Raw genomic sequence first — 15,505 nt, forward strand, 5'->3', positions numbered from 1 at the left:
GTTGTGAGAGGTCGGTAAAGCCGGGAAAGCAGCGTGTTGATGTCATGTACTCCTTGAAAGTTCTTACGGTGTAGGCATGAACAACCGATCCAGTACAAACCTAGATGTACTCGTACCGGACTCACATATAGAAAACCAAAATTTTCTTTTGTTTACCAATGAATTGACCAAGTAGTACGTACATATACTACCTTAACTAGTACAGTACTAATCCTACACGGACACTAACTTCTATCTTTGACTAAAATAAATTTGTATTACTTCAGAAGCAAGCCAAACACGTTTGGAAACTGACGAACTAACCAACACGAATACGTGTAGGATTCAGACAGCCCAACTCCTTTTAGAGCATCTCCACCCGTTGGCCTCCCAGGGGCGCCTAAAATCGCCGCCTGGGGGTGACCCGGCGAAAAAAATGGACCTGAGGGCGAGTTGGCCCCCAGCCGCCGCCCCCAGGGCCGGCCCAGGCGCGGGAAAAAAATTGTGTAGCAAATTTACGCAAAGTTCGGCTAAAACACGCCAAATTTCGGCAAACTTGGGCTTATATTCGTGGATTTAAGTCGAGTAGTCGCCATTACATATAAAAACTAATAAAAAAAAACTTGCTGAAGACCGAGAAGTCGCCGTCGTCGCCGCCATCGTCGGCCTTCTCCTCCTTCTCGGGCGCCCCTGCTGGACCCCTCCCGGGCTGGTGGCGGCGGCGGCGCGTCGTCGTCGTTGTCACTGTCGTCGATGATGACGACTCCTCCTTCGTCGCGGCCTCGGCGGCTCTGTTCAAAGCGCCGCAGGGCGGCGCGCTGGCGCTCCGTCGCCATCTTGATGGAGTCCTGGCGTGCCCATTTAAGGGCCGCGTCGTCGTCGAGCTCGACCTCGCCGTGCTCCGTCTTCACCGGCGCGAGCCCCGGCTCCGTCTTTGGCTTGACGAAGTGCGGAGGAGGAGCCGACGAGGAGGCACGCCGTCCGCCCTCGTTGATGACGATGCCGAGCTCGGCCTTGACGCCGAGCAGCGTCGGAGTGCCGGAGGAGTGGGAGGAGGAGCGGGAGGAGGAAGAGGAGGAGGACGCGCCGAACCTCCTTGGCGCCCATTGCCCGTCGCGTCGGCGGTGCGCCGGGGCGGCCGCCCTGGCCGGGGGTACGCCAACGACGGGTTGTTGCCGCCCTTGAGGTGCGTCAGCACGCCCTCAAGTGTGCGGCCGGGGGCGCCCCACCACAGGTGGCGCCCCTCGCTGTTCTTCACGCCGCCGACCACCGGCGCCCCGTTGGTGGACGCCAGCCGCTCGAAGTACGCCACCCAAGCCGCGTGGTTGTCGGCGGCGTACTGGGGGAGGGAGAGCTCGGCGTCGGTGAGGGAGGCGCGCCCGATCTCGACCTCGTCGGCGAAGTAGGATGGTTTGGCCACGGCGTCGGGCAACGGGGGAATGGGCACTCCCCCATTGCTGAGCCTCCAGCCCGTCGGCCCGGCGCGCATGTCTGGCGGCGCCGGGATGTTTGCCTGGAACAGGAGCCAGGACTCCTGTTCACGGAGCGAACGGCGGCCGAAGCCGTCGGCCGCCGCCTCGTCTCCGGGGAAACGCTCGGCCATCGGGGAGATGGAGTGGCTGGGGAGAAGAGATCGGTGGCGGCGCTCGGGAGATGGAGTGGCTGGGGGAGAAGAGATCGGCGGCGGCGCTCGGGAGAGGGAGGGCTGGGGGAGAAGAGCTCGGCGGCGGCGCTCGGGAGAGGTGAAGAGGTGGCACTCATCACAGGCGAGCGAGGCCAGATATAGCCGCGCCGCGTCCGTGTGTACGCGTCCGAGGGAGGGAAGGCATCGGCGCGCCGCCCCGTGAACGCGCCGCTCGTGAGGAATCAATGGCAAAGCTGACCAGCGGCAGCCTTGCCACTGATTCCCCGCGGGAAACCGAGGCGTCGGGAGAAGACGAGGCGGGCGGTGACGCTGACGCGGCTGGCCCGCGGCGCTTCGCGCCAAAAACGATTCGCCCGGCGCCCCCGAGCGCCCCAGCGCGCCGGATTCGGGTTGGGTCCGCCGGCGCCAATTTCGGCCCGAGCCGGCGAAAAAAGGGCCCTGGGACGTGACTGGGCCGATTTTTTGACGCCGGCGATCGAAAAATCGCCTGGGGCCTTGTTGGGGCGCGGCTGGGGATGCTCTTATGGTGCTATATATATACGATCAAGGCTGCACACCCAATACGATCGAATCTTGAAGAGAAGAAAATACGCTTCTTCTACGTGGGCCTGGCGTCGTCTATTCTGCAATGTTGCGGCCTCTTGCGGAGCATCCTCGACCACGTGGTGGCCAACCTTCCTGACCCGGACAACTGCGCTCGCTGCCGCGCCGACAGCGCCGTCTGCAGCCCATGGCACACGACCGACCCCCAAGCGCAATCGCTGCCGTGGACTCCCCTCTGTAGCAACGTCATCATCGCCCCCTACAGCGGCCACACCCACCGCCTACCCGACAACGCCAGGTCTGTCGGCTCCACCGACAACTGGCTCGCCCTCGGCTTGGGCCATAACTACACCACCGAGGATGACAAGATACACTATGTCGTGCACAACTATGTCTTGCATAATCCTTTCACAAACAGATCTCTGCCGCTGCCTGAGCTCGACGCCGTCATCATCGATGACAGGTCCGCGATCCGCAAGTTCCTCATGCGCTCCACAGTTGATGACTCCGTCGCGGTCATCACCAACAACAGGATGCATCCGCTCATTGTGTTCCAGCGAGGGAAGGGCGTGTGGTCGCCGGCGACACAAACAAATCCATATATCTACCTCATTGACATCGCCTTTCTTGGCGATAAGCTATATGCCATCACCACGGCTGAGGATCTCATCCCTCTTGATCTTGCATCGGATGGAGACGAAAGGCCCATGGTTGCAATGGGAACACGTGTCATCAAGAAATCGTTTGAATCACACACCACTTCTGATGAGGAGGGCGATGATCATGACGATGCAGAAAACAGCAATGAAGAGAAGGAAGAGGAAAAACACAATGACTTGACATATACCAATATCAATTGCTCTGCTGTATTTGGTCATGACGCTGGACCTGGTAATATCACCATGATTAGCCGGCACCTCATCGAGTCGGATGAGAAGCTACTCATGGTAAAGCATCGTCAAGGCCTCCATCCACAAGGTTCATGGGTCACACTCAAAGTGGATGTTTTTGAAGCAGACTTTAGCATACACGCATGGGTGCCACTGACCGAAGGGCTAGGTGGCGGTCGAGCACTCTTTGTTAGCATGAATTTCTCCAAGTCTGTTCCGGCACCTTATGGAGAGGTGGAGGAAGATGTGATTTATTTCATGGACACGGGCGACATGTTCAACATGAAGTTTGGTACTTCTAGCCCGTCAAAGATTTGCGATGATTCTGGAACAACATGGCTCTTCCCCCAAGAGATGGTGCTTTGAAATGCAAAAAAGGTTGTGTTACAATGTTGCAATCTAAGATTAGATTATGATAATATGTTATCATGTATTTCCTTCCATAGTGTATCCTGACAGAAAAAGGCTTGTTTTTTACGTTTATGCATGTACTCTCTACTATTTTTGTTCAGATTATAAGGGCTCAATTACATCCAATCCAAACATATAAGAGAAGACATGGGCGCAGATACATAACGAGCAAGCTTTTTGGCCCGCTTGTGGCCCACAGAGGAACGGATCCATCATCCAATATAACAACAATCAATATTATTAAGTATTAGGTAGAGTACAGAATTGTCTCAAAAAAAGGTAGAGTACAGATGCTAAAGACCGAACCTCGATGGCGAGATCCGATCTGTTATTGCGGCCCGATCTTTCACGGTACTCCACCTTCAGTAGCAGTAACCTCTCGCCCGCGCACGCGATGTACACGAAGTAGAGGGTTTGAACCTTGCGGCTCAGCACGAGAGAAACAATCTGGACGACATCACCTCACGCGCAAAACAATTTCCTCACAGAAATCGCAACAAAGAGGTTTTCTAAAGCTACCTCAAAAACTTGATACGGGTGTCTACCCCTGAAAACACATCTGTCTATTTCATATCAAAATATAACCTGCATTACATGGGACGCATAACTTGGCTTTATAGTAGTAGCCGGCCTAGAAACAAAGCTAAACTCACGTGGACTCTTACTTTTATCCTAACTAACAAAGAATTAACTAATTAAATATTCGCCAACCTGATAACAAACTAGACTCCTTATTTTGGTCGTGGCGTCTCTTTCTCGTGCAATATGCGTGTAGGTGGACCCCACCCAACAGCCTTTAAACACAACAGATCCCATACAGAACACGTGTAAGACTGATCCTTCTCTTTCCTTGGTAAAAACAGAAAGATAGATAACATCTTGATCTCCTTCCGTTCAAACCAATTCTCCTTCCTTTCATCCCAAAAAACATGTGCGTGCATTCCTTTGAAACAAAAAGAATGCTTGACTGATCTCCATGCTGCATTAGCACATAAATGAGGAGTATTATTTTTCCATACCGCATGTGAGGCCACGTCCTCATACTGATTTGCATCTAGCAAGTCTCTTCCAGAATTTGCATGCGCCACGTCCTTTTCTTTTCTTTCTTTCATCCCAACAAGATCTCTGCCGATGCAATAATTAGCATGCCTATTAGTTATGACCATATCAACAGAAAAAGGGCAATCTCGGCTGAACCATTACAAGATACTAGATGATACCCCGCACGTCGTTGCGGGAATATTTTACAACATATTTCAATGTGATTCATGTATGAAACATGAATATTTGAAGTAATAACATAAAATGCTAAAACTAAAAATACATATAATTTATTATGTTTGATTACGTTGTTAAATATTTTTTAAATATATATACCATAATAGAATGAAAATTCTCATGTATGTTTGCATATTGAGATGGGTCTTTTTCCATCCATGTCATGATAAAGTGGCATGCTTGCATGTTGAGAGACTATGGTAGCGGGGGTGGGCCTTTTCTCATGCATGTTTGTGCGATGATGTGGCATGCTTGCATGCTGAGAGAAATAACCGACTAAGTGTTTAGATATAGAAGATGAGATACACCTCCGACTAAGTGTAAATTTTCCGCGGAGTGCCAGCAAGAAGGAATAACCGACCTTGTGTCGTCGTCATCACGTTGGGCCAAAGATGATCAAAACAAGGATATTCATCCTGGTTGCCGAAACTAACCGTTGAAGGTTAACATATTAGCAAGGATACAATGTCATCAAGAAGGTAACAATGTTAACGCAAATTTAACGCTGCCGAGCGGAACCGGTCAATCAAGGACAAGAGTTTTCACACTGGAGATGAAGCCGTGTTCCAGTCATCATCTTGAAGGTGGATCTTCCAAAGTCACGCCAGCCCATAGTCCTCGCCAGGGCGAAAGGCGCTAGCGGATGGGTAAGACGTCTTCCCACCATGGACCACCACCTAGACTATCGGGGGTCGTCCATGACACAGTGCGGATCTGACAACGGTCACACAATACATGTGCAAAACTAGCAACCTCTACATCCGCCATGACCTCAGGACCTCTGCCCAACATGCTCCGCTTGAGCAGTTTGCATTTTCTAGAACATGACAAATTTTAGTATGTAGCACGGCTAATATACTTGCGTAGCCATGGCAATTTTTAATTTATTTCGATGAAAAAATTACTCTACTTTTGCCATGAAAAAATTACTTTATTTTCACATACACAATAATTTTTACCTCCATCGCTCATGACAAATGTACATTTATGTAGCATGGCAACTTTACATCTATTTTGCCATGTCAAAAACACTTTACATCGATTGCAATTTTTTTTGCCTTTTTCTATTGTTCATTGGAATTTTTACTTCCGTACACTACGGCACATTTACTTCTACGAAACATGGTAAAAAAATTCATATATTTTCAATCTACATTTCTTGTCACCATGTTCAGATGCAAATTGCCTTGATTGTTTTCTTTTTTGTGCCATTTGCATTAAAAAGGATCCTTTTTCCATTTGGGATTTTTTTGGTAATATACTGCTTTTCATTCTCTATGTATCACAAACAGTTTTGATTTTGGACCATTGCAAAAAAGAAAAAGAATCATAGCATGGCAAAATCTGGCTTTATTAGTCACAGCCAGAAGTGGGTTTTTTAGTCACACTAAAATTGGGCTAAACTGGGCTTTATTTTTTCTTTTATATTTTGGCTCCAGGGTCCTTGTCAGGTAGAGGAAGGGGAAAATGACGGACATGAGGTTGGCCAACAGCAGAACAGCCCGCTCGAGAAGCTCTCCACCGGCGCCGGCGCCGGCGCCTCTCCGCCGCCGCATCCTGCTCGACAGCGACACCTTCAGCCGCCGCGGGTGAGTCCGTGAGTGAGTGGCGGAGTCGCCTTGCTCCCTCCGTCGTCCCCGTGCATCTCCCGGTGCGGGCTGCCACTGCCGGCGGCCAGATCTCCTGACTGTCGTTGATTCCGAGGTGAGGTGATTCCGTGACACTCCTCAAGTCGACCGGTTTCCCCCTCTCGTACGCCTCTGGTTGTCTCATCTCACTCTTCATCTCCTCAACATCCATCCCCACACTCACGCCCGCTGACTGTTCGACGGAATGTCGGAGACGGCTGTGGCGGGCGGTGATGATCGCATCAGCGCACTGTCCCTTGACGTCCGGCTGCGCGTGCTGTCCCGCTTGCCGGCGGACGAGGCCTCTGGAGGAAACTGCCCAGCCTGCGCCTCGTCCATTCAAGGGTTTTCAAGAGTTCCCACCCCAAGCGTTTCAACAAGTTCGTGAACCATCTGCTCCTCCTCCGCGGTCACCTACCTCTCGAAAAGTGCGAGATCTGGGCCTACAGTGACGCCCATGAGGTTGACCCGTACTCATAGGCCAATTTGTGGATACAGTACGCTCTGATATGCAAAGTTGGGATGCTCGATGTCGTCGTTGACAGAGATATCCATGGCTTAAAGCTCACTGTGTCTCTCGCATCCGAGCACCTGACGATCCTAAATCTTTACTGTGTTGACTTAGAGCTATGCTCTGCTCTTGTCGACTCCCAACTGCACCTTGATTTCGCAAGCTGTCCGTTGTTGGTGGATCTAGACATGGTTTGTTGCAATGTTCAAGTGCACAGGATCTTCTCCGAATCGCTAAAGCGGCTGCGCGCCACCGATTGTACCTTTGCTGGTTGTGGTGCTTCCCGCACTAGGATCTACGCACCAAGTCTTGTTTCACTGTACCTTAGTGATTTCACTTTGGCTGCTCCTGTGCTTGAAAGCATTCCTTAGGCTTACTGACAGTTGTGGTGACACTTGTGGTGTTACCGATCCCGGGGTACAGAATTGTGGTAATCAAATCTGTGAAGGTTGTCATGGTTATCCTGCTGGTGAGTACCAGTGTGTGCTTCTCAATGGCTTGTCAGATGCTATCCATCTGGAGTTGATAGCTGGTTCTAAAGTGGTAAGCATACAGTTACCACCATCCATCTCAACTCTTATCTTTGTTTGCTAGCAATTGGTTCTCTTACAGTATCACTACCAATTTCATAGATGTGCATAAACACTTACTTAACCAAGTTTCTTATTCTCAGCACCATGCTTTAGTGGTGGTTATGATGTATTATTCTTACTATGTGGTTAATAATATTGGATCTTTTGACCCGCAATTTAGAAATTCAACATTGTGCTATTCATGTTAATGTGTTTGTGTCGGAGTAAATGAGCACGGGTAGCCTCATCAGCTCCCCATGGTATTTCAAGACAGACGAACGACCGCCTTCTTGGGCCGGCTGCTAGAAGGTGGCGGAACCCCAGAAGGCGGCCACGAGGGGGGCCTACTCCTAGCAGGCGGCCCTTCATCCCCTCGAAGTTAGCACCTCATTACCACGATGAGACGGGGCGTGGCTACAGTGCAGCCTGCCACCCCCGAATCCGGGGTGGATCGTGGCCACAGTGCGGCGTACCAGGCGGACACCCCTCGCCCGGCGCTGCACTGTTGCCACGTAGCCCATGACATCATCCATGACAAGGGGAGCCATGCTCCCACGACGGGCGGTCGGTACGGCCCGCAGGCGGCGGGCCCTACCTGTCCGTGAGCTACCAGAAGGCGGCGGACCCTTAGCAAGCGGCTCGGGGGTGGCCCGACTCCTAGCAGGCGGCCCTCCCCCTCCGTTGGAGTCTGTGCGCCATTAACCAGATAAGACGGGGTGTGGCTACAGTGAGCGCCCGCCAGGCGGCGGGACAGTAGCCACGCTCCCCCCCCCCCCCCCCCCCCCGACAAAGCCTCCGTCATCAAGGGCAAGGCTACAATGCAGAGCAGCCGACACGACCTACATGCGGCGGGCCCGACCTGTCGGCCGAGAGCACGGCAGGCGGCGGGCCCCAGCAGCCGACGGAGAAGCCGGCGACCAGAGACATTGACGGCCGGGTCTTACACCCGGCCGGATTACCATTGTACCCCTAGGGGGTAGGCCTATATAAACCCCCCAGGTCACCCCATGCAAAGGGTTCAGCACCTTAGTCACCACACACCCACATAGAGAGAGTGAAGTAGGGCTAGCCTTGTTCTTCCTCCTCCTCTAGCTAAACAGCTCAAGGAACAAGCTTGTAGCCACCTTGTTGAGATAGTGATCATGCGGAGACCCCGCAAAGCAGGACTAGGGGTGTTATCTCCTAGGAGAGCCCCGAATCTGGATAAGATTCGCAGGCGCATGCGGTCTCGCTCACTCCTGCTTCTAGAGCCCGGCGACGTACTCTTGTCCCCAACCATGATAAGCCACCCCCTGGCATATGTCGCACGATATCCCCGACAATTTGTGACTTGACAGCTTGAGCCTGTATGATCTATAATATATGTCCAACTTTAGATGCAGAGGGACTGAAACATACATAATGATGTATGGACAATTCTCTTTACTTTATTCTAAGTTGAACTAGCACTTCGAGCCACTAAACTATTATACTTTGTTCAATAATGCCCTTGTTCTATCATTTTGTTGATTTCTGCCTTCAAACTATTTGTTTATGTATAAGTGGGTCTTTCGATTGCTAGAATTAATAATGTATGGGCTTGCTTGGACAAATTCGAAATGACTCAGGGCACTAGATGTACTTTTCCCTTTCCCTAATTATTTCTGAAGCTAAAATATCTCACCAAAGTTCCTATTAACTTCAGTTATTTCATCATATAACCTCAACTTGAAAACGAAATTTGTGACTTTTCTTGTTTATGCAATATGTCCAGTTTATCTACAGAAGGGATTTAGCATGCTGCCCCATATTTGGCAAATTTAAAACTCTGTTACTCAACGAGTGGTGTGCAGCTATTGACCTACGTGCATTAGTTTGCATTCTCCAGCACTCGCCTATTCTTGAGAAGCTGACACTTCAGCTTCATAGGGATAAGGTATTTGTTCTGCATATGTAATGCCACTGTATTATTGAATGTATCATGTATATTCTATTGATCTCAGTAAAATATTTTGTATCCTGTAGCGGCACCACTTCAATGCTGTACGGGCCGAAGGAAACCATGATCTGACAGAATCATTTACATGTGCTCACCTTAAGACAGATATCATTGAACGTCCTCGCAAACGGAATAAAGAGATCAATGAGAGGGCTTGGGAAATTTCAAAGATCTTAAGTACTCCCTCCGTTTCTTTTTAGTCTGCATATAAGATTTGGTCAAAGTAAAACTTTATCAACTTAGTCAAAGTTTAGAGAAAAAGATATCAAGATTCACAATATGAAATCAATATTGTTAGATGCATTGTGAAATTAATTTTCATACCATACAGTTTTAGTATTGTAGATGTTGATATTTATTCCAACAAAGTTGGTCAAATTTTGTAAAGTTTGACTTTGACCAAATCTTATATGCAGACTAAAAAGAAACGAAGGGAGTACATGCGGCATACGCCCTGAACAGATTACCTTCAAGCGCACACGATCAAAAGATTGCCGTGAGTTTACTGTTGTGATACTTATTTTTTTTTTATTTCTGCAGTCTTCCTACTTGTTCTTATAATGAAATGAAAGCAGCACCTATAAGATGTCTTATGTAGATTTACACATCAATTAGATTGTATCACCCCCTTTACAAATCTGTATCGGGAATTTAACGTACTTTAGCTATTGAACTGCAAGCGGACCGATTTCAGAATGCCTGTTAAAGTTCACCTAAAGTAGTTACGCTGTACTCTTCCATGCGAAAACCTGGGCGGGTTTGATTTTTTTTTCTCTTTTACTTATTAATTGTTGATGAAGACAGTATTTTGCCATCTTGAAACCCAGTTTATCTTCGCTCTTGTACTCCACTTGCTGGTTTCATATTGCCAAGAATCTCCTGTTGGTGTGTATTTTTGTTATTACTTTATCTTAACCCGTAGTCATTTTGCTCACATATCTATGTTCATATGTTGCCCTTAGAAGTCTATTTACTCTGATGGTTAATCAAAACTTATGGCTTAACCTCTTGTTAAAACTCGATCCCTTGCAATAGCAAAGCAAAACAACAGACGATGAATTTGCATCCATGTTATTTCTTCTACTTGAAAAAAAATGCTAACTGAACAGTCTGACCTTCCTGTCTATATTTATGTCAGGGCATCTCAGAACCAAACTTATAGTCCGTTCTCATGTTTGTGCAGTCTTCAGCTGGGAGAGGTCATTACACACCATATATTCGTCCGCTCGTTATGATTCCTACCCTTACATCCACTGATGACAACTAAGATCAATGCATGTTCGCTCGAGATGATCTTGTTCAAGGCATCTGTGTAATGCTGGCTGTTATCGCTCAGTCTGTGTTATCTTGACTCTTTGGGTCTGTTGTTAAGCTGGAAATATGTCCTTGTTGATTGACCATCTGGTACAACCAAGTGAGACGGTTTACGAGTTGTGCTTATGACGTTGCCAAATCATTGCTACATAGTATATTTTTCTCACTGGTAATGGAAATATTTTTGGGCGTTCATATTTTCTTTAATGGATCATCTGATTGATGGATCATGTCGGTTGACATCATCCGAAGTAGGAGTATATTCCTTTTGTTGCAGCCTATGACTATGTTTGTTCCATGGAAGTGCTGTTCTTCAGCTCTCAGGTGATTATGCATCTGTGATGAACAGTAATTTTTTTAAAAAAAAAGGAAAAACATTAAAATAGTTCTTGTGATAAACATTGTTGAACATTTACCAACATGCAAAAATTCGTGATGAAAAAACATTTGTGACCCTGGAAGAGGAAGTGAATTTGGGCCTCACATGAGCAGAATTGAATCTGCATGCCACCGATCCACACGACGATGGACGCAGCCAGCGACGGCATGCGCATGCCCTACGACGTGCTCCTCGACATCCTCCGCCGCCTGCCGGGGCGCGACGTTTCCGTGTCCCAGTGCGTGTGCCGTGCGTGGCGTGACATCGTCAACAACGACCACTGGCTCTCCCTTGAGCGCTGCGCTACTTCCCCCCACGCGTGCCTTCCCTGGCCTCTTCGTCAACAAGACCGGGTGCCGCTCCAATACATCATTCTTAGCGCCACCAGCCACGCGCGGCGCGCCTGGCTTCCGGGGGCCCGTCTACCTGCACCAGGCGATAGTATACCAGTCCTGCAATGGCCTCCTCCTCCTCAAGGAGTGGGACGGCTACTATTACGTGCTCAACCCGGCGACAGCATGGTATACTCGTCTGCCGCGGCCATCGACGCCATATTGCTGGTATGGCATATCCCTGGCTTTCGACCCTGCCGTGTCGTTCCACTACCATGTGTTCCCCTTTCCGAAGGGTGGCTTGCTCAAGGAGCCATTATCAGCCACTAGAACGCAAGGTGAGGTTCCGCCGCTCGAGGGAGCACAAGCAGAGGAGTTCGAGGAACCCATGAAAAAAGTGTTCTCAATGTTAATGTACTCGTCATGCACAGGGCAGTGGGAGGACCAAGAGTTCACGCCTGGACTTTGTGCGCCGCGGCACCTCTACGACATGGTTGGTAGAACGCCTGAGAGCTACAGAGGTCTATTTCATTCATCTAATTACTGGCGTGGGTCTGTCTACATGCATTGCCAAAATAGCGTCCTCGTGATCCTACGCCCCTCGAAGAGAACTTATGACATGGTCCAGCTTCCAGGGGAACCCTGCGGTCCAAAAAGCTGGTGGTCGCTGCCCAAAAATTCGGTCTTAGCAAGCTATGAGAGAGGGGTACATTATGTGGCGACTAAGAATTCACAGCTTCGTGTATGGATGCTATCTGAACTGACCGATGGACAACTAGGTTGGACATTATCACATGACGCCAGCGTCAACCTGCATGTCCATATGATTCGCACACTTAAATTACAGCCGAAGGTGACATGGAGGATTGTTGGAAGCAGCGGTGGACCAGTCAGCTTGACCGACAATGATGCGCAGGAGGACTGGGCCACACCGTATTACTCTGAGCATTCCTGGAACTCGGATGAGGATAACTTCATCGACATGGTTGGAGGCGCCGACCACCATGAGTTGGTAGAACGGGGTTCCTACTGCAGTATCATGGGATTCCATCCACACAAGAATGTCCTCATCCTCGTTCTTAGCGGAGCGGTGGTAGTGTACTATCTCGACACGTCGAGGATGCAGTATCTAGGAGACGCAGAGGAGCTCGATAAAGACCACACGCAACAAGCTTGCTGTGTCGAGAATTCGTTCATTTACCAACCTTGCTATAACGACATGCTACCAACAGGGAAATTATCGATGCCGCCACAAAATGATATACGATCCAATTGTACATAGCGCTTGAGACGCTCCTTGCTCTTAGGCTTACCTACATGGCTGTGCGTCCTTCCTCGGTGAAGGAGTTCTATTTACTAGTAGTAGAAGAGGAGACTTGCTTGATTACTTTTAGTAGGTCGGATCGAGTCAGTTTTGCTATTGGCTGATTATTTCACATATGTATGGGTCGCTAAGACTAGCCACAATGGGCAGTAACATAGAGTAGTAACATGTGCATGTTACTACTTCATGTTACTACTCTATGTTACCTCTATAGTGTGGTAACATACAACAGTTCATTTATTAACCTATAGACTCATCTTGCATTGATATGTGTGATGTTACTCATACTAGTAGTAACTAGCTATGTTACCACATGCCTCTCTTTCTTCATTTATTGCTTGCCACATCATCTATTCTATCTAAATATGTGTGATGTTACTACCTATGTTACTCCCACTGTAAAAATTGCACGATAATTGTATACACATTATTTGTTACAGACATCCATGCATCCCCACCACTGGCTGATCTCCCCATGTTGGTTTCTCAAGTTTTGATTTCTTTTTCTTGAGACAACATCGAGCGGATGGCTCATTTTTACAAATGTTTAAAATCTTCTACTATCGTGCAATTTTCACACAGTCTAACAAATTTGGTATCGATTGGGATCGCCACACAATCATTATATTTTTCACCGACAAATATTTTCACCGAAGCCACGAAAGGCATGAAGCAGTGAGATAAAACCACCCCCATTGTGAAAATGTAAAGTGGTATCATTCTCATACATTATACTTTGATTCTCGACAAATTATAGTAATTTATACTTGGAATTTCATAGCAACGGATGCAATATTAGGGCATCCCTAAGGCAGATCCTTAAACCTCCCGCATCCGTCCAGACGACAATGGCAGTCCAGTGGAGCATGGTGTCGCGTCCACGACAAGGTGGTTGGGGCCATTTTGATTTCATGTAGTGGCGCCCGGAGGTGGCGCTATCCTCCTTGGTCGTCTCCGTCTGCTACTTCTTCTCCTTGACACCGGAGCAGAGGCGTGGTCTGTTGGTTCTTTGCCACCTGTACGCAGCAACTCGCTATCCTCCGGACACCTAGACCGAGGAGGAGCAGTTAACGTTAACTCCTCAAGGCCTGTCGCAAGCAATGAAGATTCAGGACTTCAAGAGGCCCTACTTCTCTGGAATGGACAAACTCAGCAGCAAAATGCCAATTGTCGGATCGCCGACCACTCGGGAGCTCAATAGAGGGGGAAGGTATCTCTGACCCATCCCTTTTCTCTTAATTTTTTTGTCCTTCATTGTTACCGAAAAAGGCTTCCGCCGCGCTTTATATATAAAGCAAAGCTTAATATCACCCGGTACAAACGCACGTCACCACCCCACACACCCAAGACAAGATACATCGGCGTGAGCGCAGCATCACCCCCTAGCACTACCACGAAGAGATGAAGCCGCATACGACGAACCGTGGACTCCAAGACGGCGCCTTCAGGAAGGATACGACACCGGAGCACCGCTACCGCCCGATCCAAGGATCAGAGTTTTCCCTGGAGCCGCATGACGGGCAATGAGATCCGTGACGACACCTTCAAGAAGGGAAACGAGCTTCGCCGCCGCCGATCCGTCCGAAGATAGAACAGGTTTTCACCCCGGCCAACACTCACCGCCACCGAACGACACACTCCGGCTACCACGCGACCCACACGGCCATGGCCACCGGGCAGCACCAAGCCACAGTCTCTGCCCAAGAGCACCGCGCTACCATCACCAGGGCCGCCGCCTCGGCATCCAAGACATTGACACCACCTCACCCGAGACCCGCCGCAACCCCAACAAAAGAGATGAGCAGAAAGGTCCCACCTTTTGTACCCCTGGGCGACCCCAGCGTCGAGACCCAATAGGCCGACCAACACTGGCATCCATCGCCCCGTCCTGCAGCCCCGAGCGCGAGACGAGCTCGGTCTGGCAGCACCGTGAGGGGGACGAGGTCGGTCCTGCTGCACCATGCGCGAGACGAGCTCGGTCCTACTGCACTGGACGCGAGACGAGCGATGGACCGCAGCTGGGAGAGGGCCAGCCCTTCGATGGAAGTGGCGCCCGGGCAACAAGGCGATGGGGCGAAGGTCGAAATGATCCAATCGCAGACGAGCGGACGCCGGAGAAGCCGGCCGCCGCCGCAGGCAAATCCGCCGAGCCACCGTGTAGCCGCCACGACACCGGGAGGCCATCACATACGCCAGACCTCCCCACGCTACCGCCCACGGCCGGAGCAACGGCCACGCCCTGCAGCTGCCCAACCCGCGCCGCCCGGCGCACTCCAAGCGTCGGAGCCGCCAGACACGCACCACCAAATCAGTCCCATGCCATCACCAGGCCTGGCGGATTGGAGACAGCCCCTGCAGCAGCCGGCCACACCACCCGGGCCCGCGCGCACCACCACTACCATCCGAGAGGATGGATCCATGCCTCACTCGGCCCGCACCTCAATGGAAGAGGCCCGATGGATCTGGCCGAAGCCCAGACACCACCACCGCCAGCCACCGCGCCGCCAGATGCCCAGCGACGCCCGCCGCCGCAGCAGCGCGCCGTCATGCGGCGTCGCCCGTCGCCAGCCACACGTCCAAGCCGGAAGGGCAGCGCCGCGCCGGCCCCTGCCACTGAGGAATCCAAGTTGCCCCGCCGCCGCCGCCGCCGGGTGGGCTTTGCCCGGCTGAGCCCGGTGGCGGCTGCGGGGGAGGAGGGAAGGAGAGCGGGGGGACCCTGGC

At 50.4% G+C, this 15,505-nt stretch overlaps 1 protein-coding gene and 1 long non-coding RNA gene across 3 annotated transcripts; both read left to right on the forward strand.

The window, feature by feature from the left end:
* Nucleotides 1–2,139: 2,139 nt before the first annotated feature.
* Nucleotides 2,140–3,423, forward strand: LOC141020829 (uncharacterized). The gene has a single exon (XM_073495774.1). It carries the CDS (start codon nucleotides 2,140–2,142, stop codon nucleotides 3,421–3,423), a length of 1,284 nt encoding a protein of 427 aa, XP_073351875.1.
* A 2,315-nt stretch (nucleotides 3,424–5,738) lies between these two features.
* On the forward strand, nucleotides 5,739–10,972 carry LOC123497465 (uncharacterized). Of its 2 annotated transcripts, none has more exons than XR_006671220.2 (5): nucleotides 5,739–6,450; nucleotides 9,211–9,372; nucleotides 9,462–9,612; nucleotides 9,852–9,931; nucleotides 10,619–10,972. It is a non-coding gene; the product is annotated as an uncharacterized lncRNA (long non-coding RNA). The 2 variants fall into 2 exon arrangements; XR_006671219.2 differs by having other exon boundaries at nucleotides 5,744–7,428.
* The last annotated feature ends 4,533 nt before the right edge of the window (nucleotides 10,973–15,505 follow it).

This window comes from Aegilops tauschii, chromosome 3 (genome assembly GCF_002575655.3).
Source record: "Aegilops tauschii subsp. strangulata cultivar AL8/78 chromosome 3, Aet v6.0, whole genome shotgun sequence".
Lineage (NCBI taxonomy): Eukaryota > Viridiplantae > Streptophyta > Magnoliopsida > Poales > Poaceae > Aegilops > Aegilops tauschii.

Bases quoted from the DNA above. Each gene is read 5' to 3' on its own strand.
- LOC141020829 (XM_073495774.1), top strand. From the start codon at position 2,140: ATGCTCTTATGGTGCTATATATATACGATCAAGGCTGCACACCCAATA.